General features: G+C 35.5%; 1 protein-coding gene across 1 annotated transcript in view; it reads left to right on the top strand.

Annotated features, from left to right (window-relative positions):
* PREX2 (phosphatidylinositol-3,4,5-trisphosphate dependent Rac exchange factor 2) overlaps nt 1-9,786 on the top strand; it is a 519,198-nt gene extending 509,412 nt beyond the window's left edge. Inside the window, exons 41-42 of the mRNA XM_044682545.1 lie at nt 8,349-8,438; nt 9,677-9,786. Of these exons, the coding sequence (XP_044538480.1) occupies nt 8,349-8,438; nt 9,677-9,786 (200 nt within the window). The remainder of the gene's footprint in view (nt 1-8,348; nt 8,439-9,676) is intronic.
* Nucleotides 9,787-14,585: the final 4,799 nt, after the last annotated feature.

Genomic DNA, 14,585 nt, shown 5'->3' with positions numbered 1-14,585 from the left:
ATATAAATACTTAGTAAATATTTGTATTTGTCAATTTCTTATTTATTTATTATGCACGCAATGTATATATATATATATATATACATGCCCTCCCCATTAAAATGTAAGCACCTTGTGAGATGGGATTATTTTATTGGTTGTATTTATATCCCCAGAGCCTAAAATACTGCTGACTGATGATTATGGCAGACTAGCCTCTCTCTGACTAATTAATCTAATTTTTATTTAGTTGTTTTTCATTCATGTCTAGTTTTTCATGCCCTTTGGGGGTTTTCTTGGCAAAGATACAGGAGTGGTTTGCTATTTCCTTCCCCAGCTCATTTTACAGATGAGGAAACTGAGGTAACAGGGTTAAGTAATTTGCCCAGGATCATACCGCTAGTAAGTATCTGAGGTCAGATTTGAACTCAGGTCCTCCTAAATCCAAATCTTGCATTCTACCCACTACACTGCCTAGTCACCGTAATTGTCTAATTACTTTGTAAAAATATGACAAGAAAATGACGTTAGCTTGGAACAACTCTCTTTGATGAAGCCAAGATTTTAGCGATCATTACTTCTTACTAAATACTTAGAAAGTATATTTTTAAAAATGTGTTTTAGAATTTTTGTCAGGAATTGACATTAAAAATCCTGGCCAATTAAAGACTCTCTTACCTTTCCTTTTTTATGAACATAATTTATCTGTGCCTTGTGTCTTCTGTTTAGAGAGATGGGTACTCTTTTACCATTTCTTCACTTCAATGTTAACTCTTTGTTGGATTATTTTTGTTCTTTTCTTTCTGCTCCAAAGATCATTCTCCTTGTTAGAGAAAATAGAAGCAAAAGACAAGTTTGATTAGCTTGAACTGTCTCCATAATCCGTTATCATGGCTCCATTCAAACCACTCCATTCAAAAAAAAGGAAAAATTCCTTTTCCTCCTTTGATCTTTGACTTGCCTGAGACATAGCAAAATAAACCCTTTTGGTTGTCAGCTTTAGCTTAGCTTTAGTCATCCTGATATTCTTAGAGGACTTTGCCAACTTTTTATATTTATTCCCCATTATCTGTCTTTGCTTCCATCTTCTACATACATCTTAAAAACATCTAAATTGTTTATCAAGTTCCTGCTATTCACATTGATTGTTTGAGGCACCACCTTCTCAAATAACTTTTTCCTTCTCAGAACCATTTATATTTGTATCTAGAAACTATGATTCTTAAGAGATTTTCTTCTTTCTAGCACTGATTTCCCCCCTGTATTATTTTAAGCCATAGGATATAATCTCTTCTTTAAATTGTTCTAGTATTAATGATAATGATAATTATAGCTAACATTTACATAGCATTTAACATGTTCCAAGCACTGTGCTGTGATTTAAAATTATTATCTCATTTGATTCTCACAATAACCCTAGGAAGTAGATGTTCTGATTTTCTCCCCTTTACATATGAGGAAACTGAGGCAGGCAAAGGCTAAGTGACTTGCCCAGTGTCACCCCAATTAGTAAGTGTCTAAAGATTTGAACTCAGGTCTTCCTTACTCCAGGCCCAGCCCTCTATTTAATGCACCACCTACCCACTTGTTAGATCTTTCTGCCTGCCTTAGACTACATCTCATCACCTTTTGTATTCTTTTTTTTTAAAACCCTTACCTTCCATCTTAGAGTCAATATTGTGCATTGGTTCCAAGGCAGAAGAGTGGTAAGGGTAGGCAATGGGGGTCAAGTGACTTGTCCAGGGTCACACAGCTGGGAAGTGTCTGAGGCCAGATTTGAACCTAGGACCTCCCATCTCTAGGCCTGGCTCTCAATTCACTTAGCTACCCAGCTGCCCCCTCACCTTTTGTATTCTGTTGATGTCCCCTCATGGTACTGATTTTGAAGCAATCTTCTCTGCCTTTGGCCCTTGGCTCATCATCCTCCCTTGTTGTTGATTTATTCTGACCTCTGAACAACCATAGGAAATGAACTAGTTCTAATCTTTTCTTGCTGAAGAAGCTTCAGCTTTTACCATGTACTCTTAGCCTTAGCCTATGGCTGGGCGGACTCCAGTCTCACTTCTTATTAGAGTCAATGGAAAAGGCACAGATGGTAGGGTGGGGATGGAACTGACTTTGTGATTCCATTGGTTTAGGGATCTCCCAGGAAGAAGCTATCTATACTTTCATCTATTCAATAGCTTATAGAATTTCCTGGTTAAGTGACTTGTTCCAGGTGACATAGGCAGTATGTGTCAGAAGCTGATCTTAAATTTGTCTTTATGACTTTGATGTCAGCTCTCTATTCCCTATGGCACATTGCCTCTCTAGAGGCAGTAGAATGGGGACATATCTTTCTTTTCTTCCCTTTAGCTTTCTTCTTTCACCCTTTCTCAGTGTTTTCTCTCTCCTCCTAAGCCCTCTCCTCTTCCTCTGATATTTCTTTTTCTTTTCTTTTCTAGCTGCTTTTCATCCTGTAGATTTTTCTCCACTGTCTTTACCATGGCTCCTATCATCCAATTCATTTCTCTTTGGATCATTGAACTAGACAGAATACAGGCAATTCCATGGAAATTCAAGTGGAGATTAATAAAAACAAAATGCTAAATTTAAAAACCAGTGTTATACTCTGACAAGGGCTTGATTATCCATGCTATTGAAGGAAAGAATCTGCATGAATAAGTAAAATCAGTGAATAAATAAGATCTACAGATATCACAATAACAGAATTACATTTTGGATATTCATTTCCCTCATTATTCTTTCAATGAACTTCTTAAAAGTGTCAGGATGGTACTTAGTAAATAATTATAATTACTTTTTAAATACTTATTCCCATATGATAATAGCTTGAATTTAAGCTCCTTTTCCTGGTCATACAAACATTATAGTGATTAAGATAAGTACTGGGTCTCTGATTTCATTGATTTGGAATTCCAAGATAAAGAAAGAATTTCAATGCACCTCAGCATTTCCTCTAACTGCCATGTTGGGGAATTATCTACAACAATATGAAGTTAAGTCATTTGCCAAGTCAGATAACCAGTATATGTCAGAGGATGAAAATACTATAATGAGAAGGAAAGGAAAATGCATTTATTAAACATATTAAATATTCCAGGAACTGTGCTAGATCTTTTACAATTATTATCCTATTTGATTCACATAATCCTGAGAGATAGATGATATTATTATCTCTGTTTTACATTCATGGAAACGGAGGGAAACAGAGAATAAGTGACTTGTTCAAAGTCATAACAGCTAGTCAGTTTCCAAGGCCAAATTTGAACTAAGGTCTTCCCAATTAAAGGCCTACTGCTCTATTCATTGTTCTATCTAGCTGTCTCTAATGGGAAAATGAGATGAAGCATGGGATTTAGAACATATAAATTGGATAGTAATTGAATTTGATGATAGTTTAGCTAGAAAGAACATGTTTAAAGCTTATAAAACATTTTCAGTACACTGATACTGCAAGGTGAGTCAGGTAAATATGATTATTACTGTTTTATAGGTGATTAAAAAGATTCAGATGGATTAAGTGACTTGCCCACTATGCAGCAGCAAGTAAATTAAAAAACTGGTAAAATTAGAAAATCCAGCTTCTTTTGACACCAAATCTAGCATTTAATTCACTATCCCTCAAAAAGAGTGATAATTTGCTAATTTTTTTTTCCATTGTGAAATACATTGTCATAGCTAAGAGAAACATAAAACCTAAAGAACTTTGATGTGGTTAAATTTTACCAACTTCATTTTTAGGAACAAAAAGTCACATGGAAATATTTTATGAGTTGTCATGGCCAAAAAGGAAGTCAGATGATCATTTGGGAAGACTGATTAATAGATGAGTAGGCAGACCTGATATCATCTTAATCCTTGTTCCTTCCTTATCTGCACTCAGGACTCTGGAATTTCTTGCCTATGCCACAAAAAAACTTTTCACCCTAGAAGTTCATTATTTCCTGAATTTCTCTCAGTGAAAGGGTACAACCTGTGTAGGTTCTTCCACTGATTGGCTGGTTTCTCTGAAAACTTTTATTTTAAGGATCATGCCCAAGTCATATATATCTTTTTTCTTCCCAGAATCACTGATTTAGTGATTTGGCCCCAGAGATATTTGGGTCATGTAGCTGACACACCATCTCCCTGGAATTCATATCAAAGAAAACAATCATCTGAAGGTCCTGACCAGGAACATGCTGGTAATGTTTAACAATTGGTTCTCAGGGAAAAAAAAGAAAAAGAAAAAAGAAACAAAACAAAACAAAACAAAATGAAAAATGGGAAAAGCAGGTCTCATGCATTTTTTAAGTTTAACCTGCATTATTAACATTTTTCCATTGAATTTCTAGATTTAGACAATAAAGCTTAAAATGTCTTGGCTCCTGGGAATGTCAAAGTTGGAAATTGAATGTAGGAATATAGAATCTGATATAATAAGCCGTGATCTATAACGTTTGTTAGTTTCCATGGTATAAATACACTGAAACTTTAACAATCACCTTTTGTGAATCAATACAGGTAGACTTCAGCTCATTCCTGCTCCTGTCTCTTCAGATTTTCTTTACAGAATATCAATGATGCCTCCTGTTCTTTCCCCTCATAGAATCTGAGATTCCTACTTATCTTGCTTGAGCTGAACTTATATTTTATTTTATTTTTGTTTTGATTTTTTAATTTCCCCCCAGATTGCATGTAGAAACAAATCCAGGTCCTCTTTTTTCCTACCTTTTCTCCCCACTTCCCTGAGATGGCAGGTATTATGACATATATTGTACATGTGCTATCAGACAATACATGTTTCCATACTTGTCATATTGCAAAAGAAGACACATATTGCTTTTACTAGAGAAAATTCATGAAGGAAATGAAGTGAAGAATGATCTGTGTCAATCTGCATTCAGACTATCAGTTCTTTTTATGGTGGTGGATGGCCTTTTCATCTTAGTCCCTTAGAGTTGACATGGATCCTTGAGTTTTTTTATAATGAACTTGCATTATAAGTCTTTTTGTCTTCTTAAAGATCTTATGAGCTGCTTGGTCTGGGTATAAGAGTTCTTGATTTTTAAGTGCAGAATTAATTTATAGTTCCAGAGATTTGAGGTTTGAACTCATTTCTTATATCTTATACCCCAACTCTCCTCTCAAGTATTCTTTGATCCTGTTACACTTATCTCTTTTCCCATTTTGGGACACTTTAACTGGCTTGCTGATCCCTTCCTAGAATTCTCTTTCTCCTCATCTCTGCCTCTTGGATTCCCTTAAAAATCCTACCTTTTACAGGAAGCATTTCATGGCACCCCTGAATTCTAGTACATTCCTTTTCTTGATTATTTTCAATCTATCCTGCCAATACTTGTTTGTACATAATTGTTTATATATTGTCTCTCAATTACTCTATAAGTTCCTTGAAAGTGAGGATTGTCTTTTGCCTTTGAATCTCTAATGCTTAGCATAATATATGGCAATTACTAGGTGTTTAATAAATGTTTATTGTCTAATATACTGACTTTGTTACCCTGGAAAAGTTATTTCACCTTTCCTAGCTGAACTCTTTCCTCAGTTTTCTGGGAGAAATTTTATAATTTGAAATGAAGTTTCCTTCAGCATTAGAATATTATTTGCATGTGAAAAAGTAATTCTCTTATAACTACTTATATACATAACAAATCATGACCACTTGAAATGGCCTTCAAAATAATTTTATTTTATTATGGAAAGTCTGTAATTTTAGGACAATATAGCCTCTGAAATTTGCCAGCTTAGGTAAAGTACCTAAATAACTCCGGAAAAAAGAAGAAAAAAAAAAAGACAAGCAAAGAAAATTTAAAGGCACAGTACCATAGAAATTTTACATTCAATGGATTCATCAATGGGGAAAACAACTTTTACCATGATGGGAATCCTTGCATTACTAAACCACTTTTGGACTACGATTTATGATTTGTAGATAGTAGTGATCCCAGGTTTTATAATGGGAATCATAGATATATATGATTTCTGCCAATGGTTGATACTAGAAATAGATCGAATCTTTGCTCATACCAACCACAATTGCAGTAATCATCTCATTCTTCCACTTCTTTTGGCCCTTAAAGAATTTAGTGCACAAATTGCTAGGACACAAGGATGATAACACTGTATTAATAATGACATTAAGAAAGGAAATAGCAAAATTACTTGAAGAGAATGCTCAATTGAAAGGAGGAAAAGGGATCACAGAAGGGAACAAAATAGAAATAGCAATGCAAACAACTGAGGCACATACAGATGCAGCAAAGAAAATAGAGGAAGGGGCAACAGCACCAGCAGTACCAATATTACCAATTATTGACCACACGATTTTTCAGGCAGATTTTGGGTTTCTTCATTTAAAAAGACATAAGCCATTCACTGCTGCAGATATTGACACCCTAAAACAATGAATGCCTGCCTTTTTTTTTAAATCCCTTCAAGGCCATAAAAGAATTTAAGAGAGCATTAAGACTTTTTGATCCCACATTTTCGGGACATTGAAATTCTTCTTTCTGAATTATTTACACCAGCAGAGAAAGCACAATTTATTGAGGAGACCTGTAGGAACACAAACTTAACATCTTGGCCATAATATTATGAAGATGTAGAATTAAACAGTCATCAAAACCTAGTATATCTAAGAAGCTAGGGAAGATCTTGTAGACGCTATGAAATCATTTGCTAAACATGCTGATTCCCGGGGAAAATTCGAAAACTTAAGGCAGGAGATAAATAAGCACCCCTCAACATTTTTAGATAGGCTTGCCAAAGCTAGGGAAATGATTTTGGGGTTCTGAGACTTAAATGAACCTAACTTGCAGCACATAAGGAGGCAGTTTATTAAGAACATTTCCCTACCAATTAGGACATACTTTAATTTTCATTGTCCAGGAGGGGAATCATTAAGTTTGGAAGACCTACGTAAAACTGCTGCATATGTTCACTCAGGAAATCAGGAAGCCAAAGAATCCAAAGAATCCATTAGAGAAAAAGATGATATCATAAAAGATTTAAAGGAGCAAGTAAAAGAGGGGAAATCTATCTCAAACAAAAAGAAGAGGAAATTAAAAGCATGTCAGCCCTGCATGCATATAAAGTCAGACCTCAGTTCCAACAACCCAGACAAACTAGCAATAACTTTAATAATAATATAAGGTGTTTTCTTTGTGGGAAGTTAGGGCATATAGTAAAATTTTATCTCCTCAAAGCCCAACTTATCAGCAACAACAACAAAAGAAGCAATTGCAATAATACATACACAAATTCTAGATACAACACTCACAAGAGAGAAAACAAATGTTGTGATAACAATTGTGCATCATTTAAGTCAGCATGCTCCCAACCTGCAGACAATGCAAAAGCACATAGCACAGAATGAAAAACCACATAAAACGAGAAAAATACAAATGCATTTACATCAGATTTTAAACCAAACATAATGACTTTAGCACTAACAAATGATAAGGAAATTGGAACATGCAAAGTACCTGTAACAACAGATTTAAACTGAAAATTATCAACACTTAATGACAAGAACGTTCCAGATATACAAGATCATAGCATAAAGATAGAACATACACAAAAAGATCAACTAATGACAAATCCGAATGCAACCATTCAAGAGATAACCTTAAATGGGTTTTCTGAGCAGTTTAATACACAGGCAAGCAATGATATGAAAGAAACTGCAAATCAACTTACAATAAAGACCTTCCTTGGGAAGGAAAGAGCATTATCCTTGAGCACTAACAGAAGCAAACCTCTAATAGAGTTGGCATGTGAAAATGTTAACAGAGAAAAAAATGGGATTGACATACTAGGACATTCAAACTTAAACCCAACAGTAAAAGACTTTAAGCTGAAAAAATCTCTGAGAAAAAAACCTTCATTCAAAAACTTTCAAACTTGCAAGCTTGTGTTACTTCAGGAATGCTTCCACCTGGAGAGAACTCTAAATGCTTAAGAGCTAACCAAATAGAGGAATCACTCACACAGTACAATGAATCAATCCAGAAAATAATACAGCCAAGCCAGGGTAACAATCAAGATAACAACATGTTAATGCCATACAAAAAAAAACAATGAAGGAGAAGCAAATGCATTGCAATCTGAGGGTCCAAAGCCAAAGCAAACAATAGTCACATTACAATAGGAAGGGGACATGGGATATATATATATATGGAGATAGACAGGCTCCAATGATTCAAGTGAATCAAAAAAACAGAAACAGCTGAACTATGAGCCAAGTCAACCAAAAAACAGAAAGCAATGAATCACACATGACTAGCATGCTACCAGAAAATGACTTAGCAAATATGGACATGGAAACAATTTTAGTATTAGATGTAATTAATACCCTGTTTACATAGACTCTGATGACATGAGTTCTGATGACGAAGAGGAAATGAAAAGAATATATCAAGAAGCAAATGTACCAGTGATCATGGTACCAGACATAGGTATTAAAGAAAGACATGAGTGGCTCTGTTTCATACATGTACTGGATGACTAATCCATCAAAAGTACAGAACACCTAAAGAAAAGTGTAAATACAGAAGGATTACAAACATAATGTGGAGAAGACTGTAGCAACGAAAACAGTATATATAAATCGAGTCAAAGCAATATTGGATTGCTAGTTCAACCAATAGTGTTATGGTATTTGAGAAGCAATAATAGAGGGAACTTACATCTTTCCCCATCGAAATGCTATATGGCTGACCTGTTTGGCAAGGGAGAGCTCATAAAACCTCATATGTCTCAAAATTGGCCACAGATTATAAACTCCATAAATATATAGAGCCCTGCAACGAAGACTCACAGAACTCCATGAACTCAGTTTGATTCAAAAGAGAGTTCCCCTTGATTACGACTTCCATAATTGGAAACCAGGATACATAGTGTACATAAGAAACTTCACAAGAAAATCAGTAACAGACCCCAAATGGTTAGGACCCTATCAAATTTTGCTCACTATCCCTACAAGTATAAAAGTAAAAGGAATATATTCATGGTTCCACATGAAACCTGAAAAGAAACATACAAATGTAGAACACCTAGAAACAGTTCAAGATAAACAAATTACAGAAAGTGCTGAGGACTGAGAATTGAAATTCAAAATCATTGCAAAACATCTGAAAATGCATATAACATACACACACAAACAACTGATTGACATCAGTGACAAAGCATCACAATCCACACTGTTCCTGCATCCGTACAAGAGAGCCCATCCAACAACATGTATGACAACAGACAACATGTGACAGAGAAACAGGGAAGGGGAAAAGAATCAAGAGAAGAAAAGGAGACTTCCTGGTTAAGATGGCGGCAGAGTAAAAAGCAGCTGCTTAACCTCTCCTAACCGAAATAGATAGGACTCCTCAAGAAGACAAAAAAACAAATCCAGAGGAGTGAAGGGACCCCACAACAGGGCTCAGCATTGGAGGTATGTGGAATCGGGGCATTTCCATGCTATAAAGCAGTGAAACAGTTCTCACTAAAACGTGAGCTGAGCAAACCCTTCCCCCCACCCCACACCACCTATAGTGCCAAAGCCAGCGCACAAGAGTTAGAACAAGTTTGGGGCATGCATTAAGTCCTCGGCAGCTACCTGGGGTCACGAAGGCCTGTTCCTGAGAGCAGCAAGACTTAAGACCCCAAGAGGCTAAAGAACACGCATGGATTTTTAACACAGACCCTGAGCACAGGCATGAGTGTGGGCGAGGATGCATCATGAGAGCAGGCGAGGACCTTGAGTGGGGACCCAGTGCAGAGGGGTGCACAATTGTGGAACCAGCGCCCTGAGACTGTTAAAGGAGCCTTGGGCAGAGGAACAAGCAAGGGGACCAGCAGGAGGCTTGACCTGAGAACAACTAGACCTGAGACCTCAGGAGCCTAAAGAGTACAGACAGACCCAGGGTATGAGGATAAAGATGAGAGGGCTCAGGGCTAACAATGGCAACCCAGAGACAAGACACCCACAAGATAAAGATCTTCAAGAGGAAATCTGTAACATTCGACAACTTTTACACCGATAAAATCCAGACAACAGAGCAAACAGCAGAGGAGAACAAACAGGTAATCATATCCAAACCTTCCCAAAATAAAGAAAACTAGCCACAAGCTATTGAAGAGTTCACATCTGAGATGATGAGAAAGATGGAAGAAATCTGGCAAGAAAATAATAGTTTAAAAGGCAGAATCTTGCAATTGGAAAGTGAGGCTCAGAAATCAAATGAACTGATAAGCAAATTGAACACCAGAAGTGACCAGATTGAAAAGGAAAACCAGTCCTTAAAGGCTAGAATTGAGTAATTAGAAGCTAATTATCTATCAAGACAGCAAGAACAAATAAATCAAAGTCAAAAGACTGATAAAATAGAAGGAAACATGAAATATCTCAATGAGAAAGTGACAGAACAAGAAAACAGGTCTAGAAGAGACAATCTGAGAATCATTGGTCTTCCTGAAAAAGCAGAAATTAATAGAAATTTGGACTCCATACTAAAAGAAATTATTCAGCCAAATTGCCCTGAAGTTCTATAACAAGAGGGCAATATAGACATTGAAAAGATGCATAAATCACCCTCTACACTAGACTCTGAAAAGACAACCCCCAGGAATATAATAGCCAAATTCAAGAGCAACAATCAGGATAACACAGGATCTGGCAGCCTCCACACTAAAAGACCACAAGGCTTGGAATATGATATTCAGAAAGGCAAGAGAACTGGGTCTACAACCAAGGATCGCCTACCCATCAAAACTGACTATATACTTCTACGGGAAAGTTTGGGCATTCAACAATATAGAAGATTTCCAAGTATTTGCACAGAAAAGACCAGGACTAAATGGAAAGTTCGATATCCAACCACAAAAATCAAGAGAAACATGAAAAAGTAAATAGGAAACAGAGGGGAAAAGAAAGAAAAATCGTATTTTTTAAATTTGCCTCTTTAAGGACTTCAATATGATCTAATTATTGGTATTCCTATGTGGAGAAATGTTATGTATAATTCTCTGTAAGGAACACTGTCACTATTATAGTATTCACTATTATAGTCATTAGAAGAATTATTCAAAGGGAGAGGTTGGAATACTAAATGGTCTAAGATGATATGGGTTTTGGAAAGAGGGAGGTCAATAGTAGAGGACACCAAGAGAAACTTGAATGAATAAGAAAAATAGGATATTCTATTACACACAAAGAGGGCATGAGAAGGGGAAGGAATTAATACTATTATAAGAAGGAGAGGAAGAGAGCAGTAAGAGGTAATACTTAAACCTTACTCTCAGTGTAATTAACTCTGAGAGGGAACAGTAGCTTTATCCATTGGGATATAAAACTTTATCTAACCCTACTGAGAAAGTCAGAAGGGATAAACCAAGGGAAGCAGAAGAGTGGGGAGGTCATAAAAGGGAGGGAAGAAGAAGAGGGAGGGAATTCATTAGGCTTTAAAAATAAAAAGAGGGGAAAAATAAGGGAGGAGGTAGAAGAGGAAATAAATCAAGGGAGGGGACAAGGGTTACTGGCATAAAGCAAACCACTGGTTTAAAAGCAAATAGTGCAAGAAGAAGGGGTAGAACTAGGAGAGGATACCAAAATGTTGGGGAATACACAACTGATAATTATAACTCTGAATGTGAATGGGATGAACTCGCACATAAAAAGGAAGCAAATAGCAGAGTGGATTAGAAACCAAAATCCTACCATATGTTGTCTACAAGAAACACATATGAGGCGGGTGGACATACACAGGTTCAAGGTAAAGGGCTTGAGCAAAATTCTTTGGGCCTCAAATGAGAAAAAGAAGGCAGGAGTGGCAATTATGATTTCTGACAAAGCCAAAGTAAAATAGATATGATTAAAAAGACAGGGAAGGTAATTACATCCTGATTAAATGCAGTATAGACAATGAAGAAATAACATTGGTCAATATGTATGCACCAAATGGCATAGCAACCAGATTTGTAAGGAGAAACTGGCAGATCCCAAGAAGGAAATAGATAGTAAAACCATAGTAGTGGGAGATCTAAATATCCCTCTTTCAGATCTAGGTAAATCAAACCAAAAAATAAATAAGAGGTAAGAGAGATGAATGAAGTTCTAGAAAAATTAGATATAATAGATAAGTGGAGAAAAATAAATAGGAACAAAAAGGAATACACCTTCTTTTCAGCTGCACATGATACATTCACAAAGATTGACCATGTAATAGGGCATAGAAACATTGCAAAAAAATGCAAAAGAGTAGATATAATAAATGTAACCTTCTCAGTTCATAATGCAATAAAAATAATAATTAGTAAGGGCACCTCAACAGGCAAATCAAAACCTAATTGGAAATTAAATAATATGATTCTCCAAAACCAACACATTAGAGCAGCAAGAGGTAGAAAGTGAAACACCATTTAAAATCACCCTAGACAATATAAAATACTTAGGAATCTATCTACCAAAACAAACACAGCAATTATATGAAAACAACTACAAAACATTTTCCAAAGAATTAAAAGTAGATCTAAATAATTGGAAAAATATTGATTGCTCATGGGTAGGATGAGCTAACATAATAAAAATGACCATGCTACCCAAATTAATTTATCTATTTAGCACCATACCTATCAAACTACCGAAAAACTTTTTTACTGAATTAGGAAAAAGTATAACAAAGTTCATCTGGAATAACAAAAGATCAAAAATATCAAGGGAAATATTAAAAAAATGTGAAGGAAGGGGGCCTAGCAGTACCAGATATTAAACTGTATTATAAAGTAGCAGTCATCAAAACTTGTACGAAAATATTTATAGCTGCACTTTTTGTGGTTGCAAAATACTGGAAAAGGAGGGTATGTCCTTCAATTGGGAAATGGCTGAACAAATTGTGGTATATGCTGGTGATGGAATACTATTGTGTTCAAAGGAATAATAAACTGGAGGAATTCCATGTGAACTGGAAAGACCTCCAGGAACTGATGCAGAGTGAAAGGAGCAGAGCCAGAAGAACACTGTACACAGAGACCAATACACTGTGGTAAAATAGAATGTAATGAACTTCTGCACTAGTAGCAATGCAATGGTCCAGGACAATTCTGAGGGACTTATGGAAAATAACGTTACCCACATTCAGAGGAAGAACTGCAGGAGTCGAAACAGAAGAAAAACAACTGCTTGAACACATGGGGTTGAGGCGGACATGATTGTGGATGTAGACTTGAAACTACCACACCAATGCAACTATCAACATTTTGGAAATAGGTTTTGATCAATGACACTTGTTAAAAGCAGTGGAAATAGGCATCAGCCATGGGGGGGTTGGAGCTCGGGGCATGAAGGGGAAAGTAAGAGCATGAATTATGTAACCATGTTAACTTTTCTAAAAAATAAATAATAATAAATGTTTAAAAAAAAAGAGAAGAAAAGGAAATTGGGAAAATCACCAAGAAGAAAAATGCAAAAAAAGAGTACTTGAAAAGACATTGTGAAAAAACTTTTGAATTTTGCAAAAATGGACAGTTGCACAAAGAAGAGGACAAAAGGAAATGGTTTATGTAAGACTATGGTGCAAGGATAGCACAAAAACATCAGTTAGCTCACACTTTAAGGAAAATGCAACCACAGTACATAGCATCAAGATACAAGAGAAATCTAAAGACAACTTGAAGAAAATTGATAACTTTGAAAACAAGGGTATTTTTCATGTAGAGTATAAAAAGAGACCACAAAACACAACACAAAACTGATATCTAGTCAAGACCTCATGTAAATAAGCAAGTGTCAGTTGATTGTGAATATACAAAATGTATATATGTCTATAATGTAAATAGTTGCAATTTCCATAAGATTTTAAACACATGAGAAGATCAAGTGATTTTCTCATCTGATTAACATCAATATGCAGTACTAATGCTTGTACAATTGTATAATAGTGTAAATAATATAAATTTTATACATACCTGTAACATAGGTTGGAAAAGTAGAGTAGAATTTTAAATAATAGTCCATAACCATGTAGATACTGTAGCATACTAACTATTTAGCAGATAATTTGGACATTAGACATAGGGAAAGTGCAGAAAGGGCTAGGGAAGTTCAAAAATGTTTAGCGAGCTAGTGCAGGGAAAGCATAAGAATAAAATATATAAGTGATGTTGGATAGATAGCTAAGAATACTAACATACTAAAATAGATTCTCAATATAAAAACTAACATTGCATTAAAACATGGGTAGTTTAAACATAACTTGATAACAGCTAGGAATAATAAGATAGTTGTATTGCATTACTTGATAGACATATTAAAAGTAGAAACAAGTTAAAATTCTGTTAAAATCATAGATGGGCTAAATAATAACTTAGAAGAGTTTAAGGATAAGAAAATTGTTACACTGTAAACTTAGGCTTTGTGTTTAATGGAAAACTTTTCTTGTTACAAAATTGTTTTACACCATGTAAATATTGTTATATAATTTGCAACCATCATCCCCCTACCCACCTCTCCAAAACCCTTCTTAAAATAGGAATAGATAAGATAATTAGTATAGTGATAAGACGAGATAAGGATTTATTATTTTGGAGGGAGAGGGAACATAAGATAGGAATAG

The sequence above is a fragment of the Gracilinanus agilis genome, chromosome 1 (genome assembly GCF_016433145.1).
Source record: "Gracilinanus agilis isolate LMUSP501 chromosome 1, AgileGrace, whole genome shotgun sequence".
Taxonomy (NCBI): domain Eukaryota; kingdom Metazoa; phylum Chordata; class Mammalia; order Didelphimorphia; family Didelphidae; genus Gracilinanus; species Gracilinanus agilis.
This window is presented reverse-complemented; position numbering and strand designations above follow the sequence as displayed.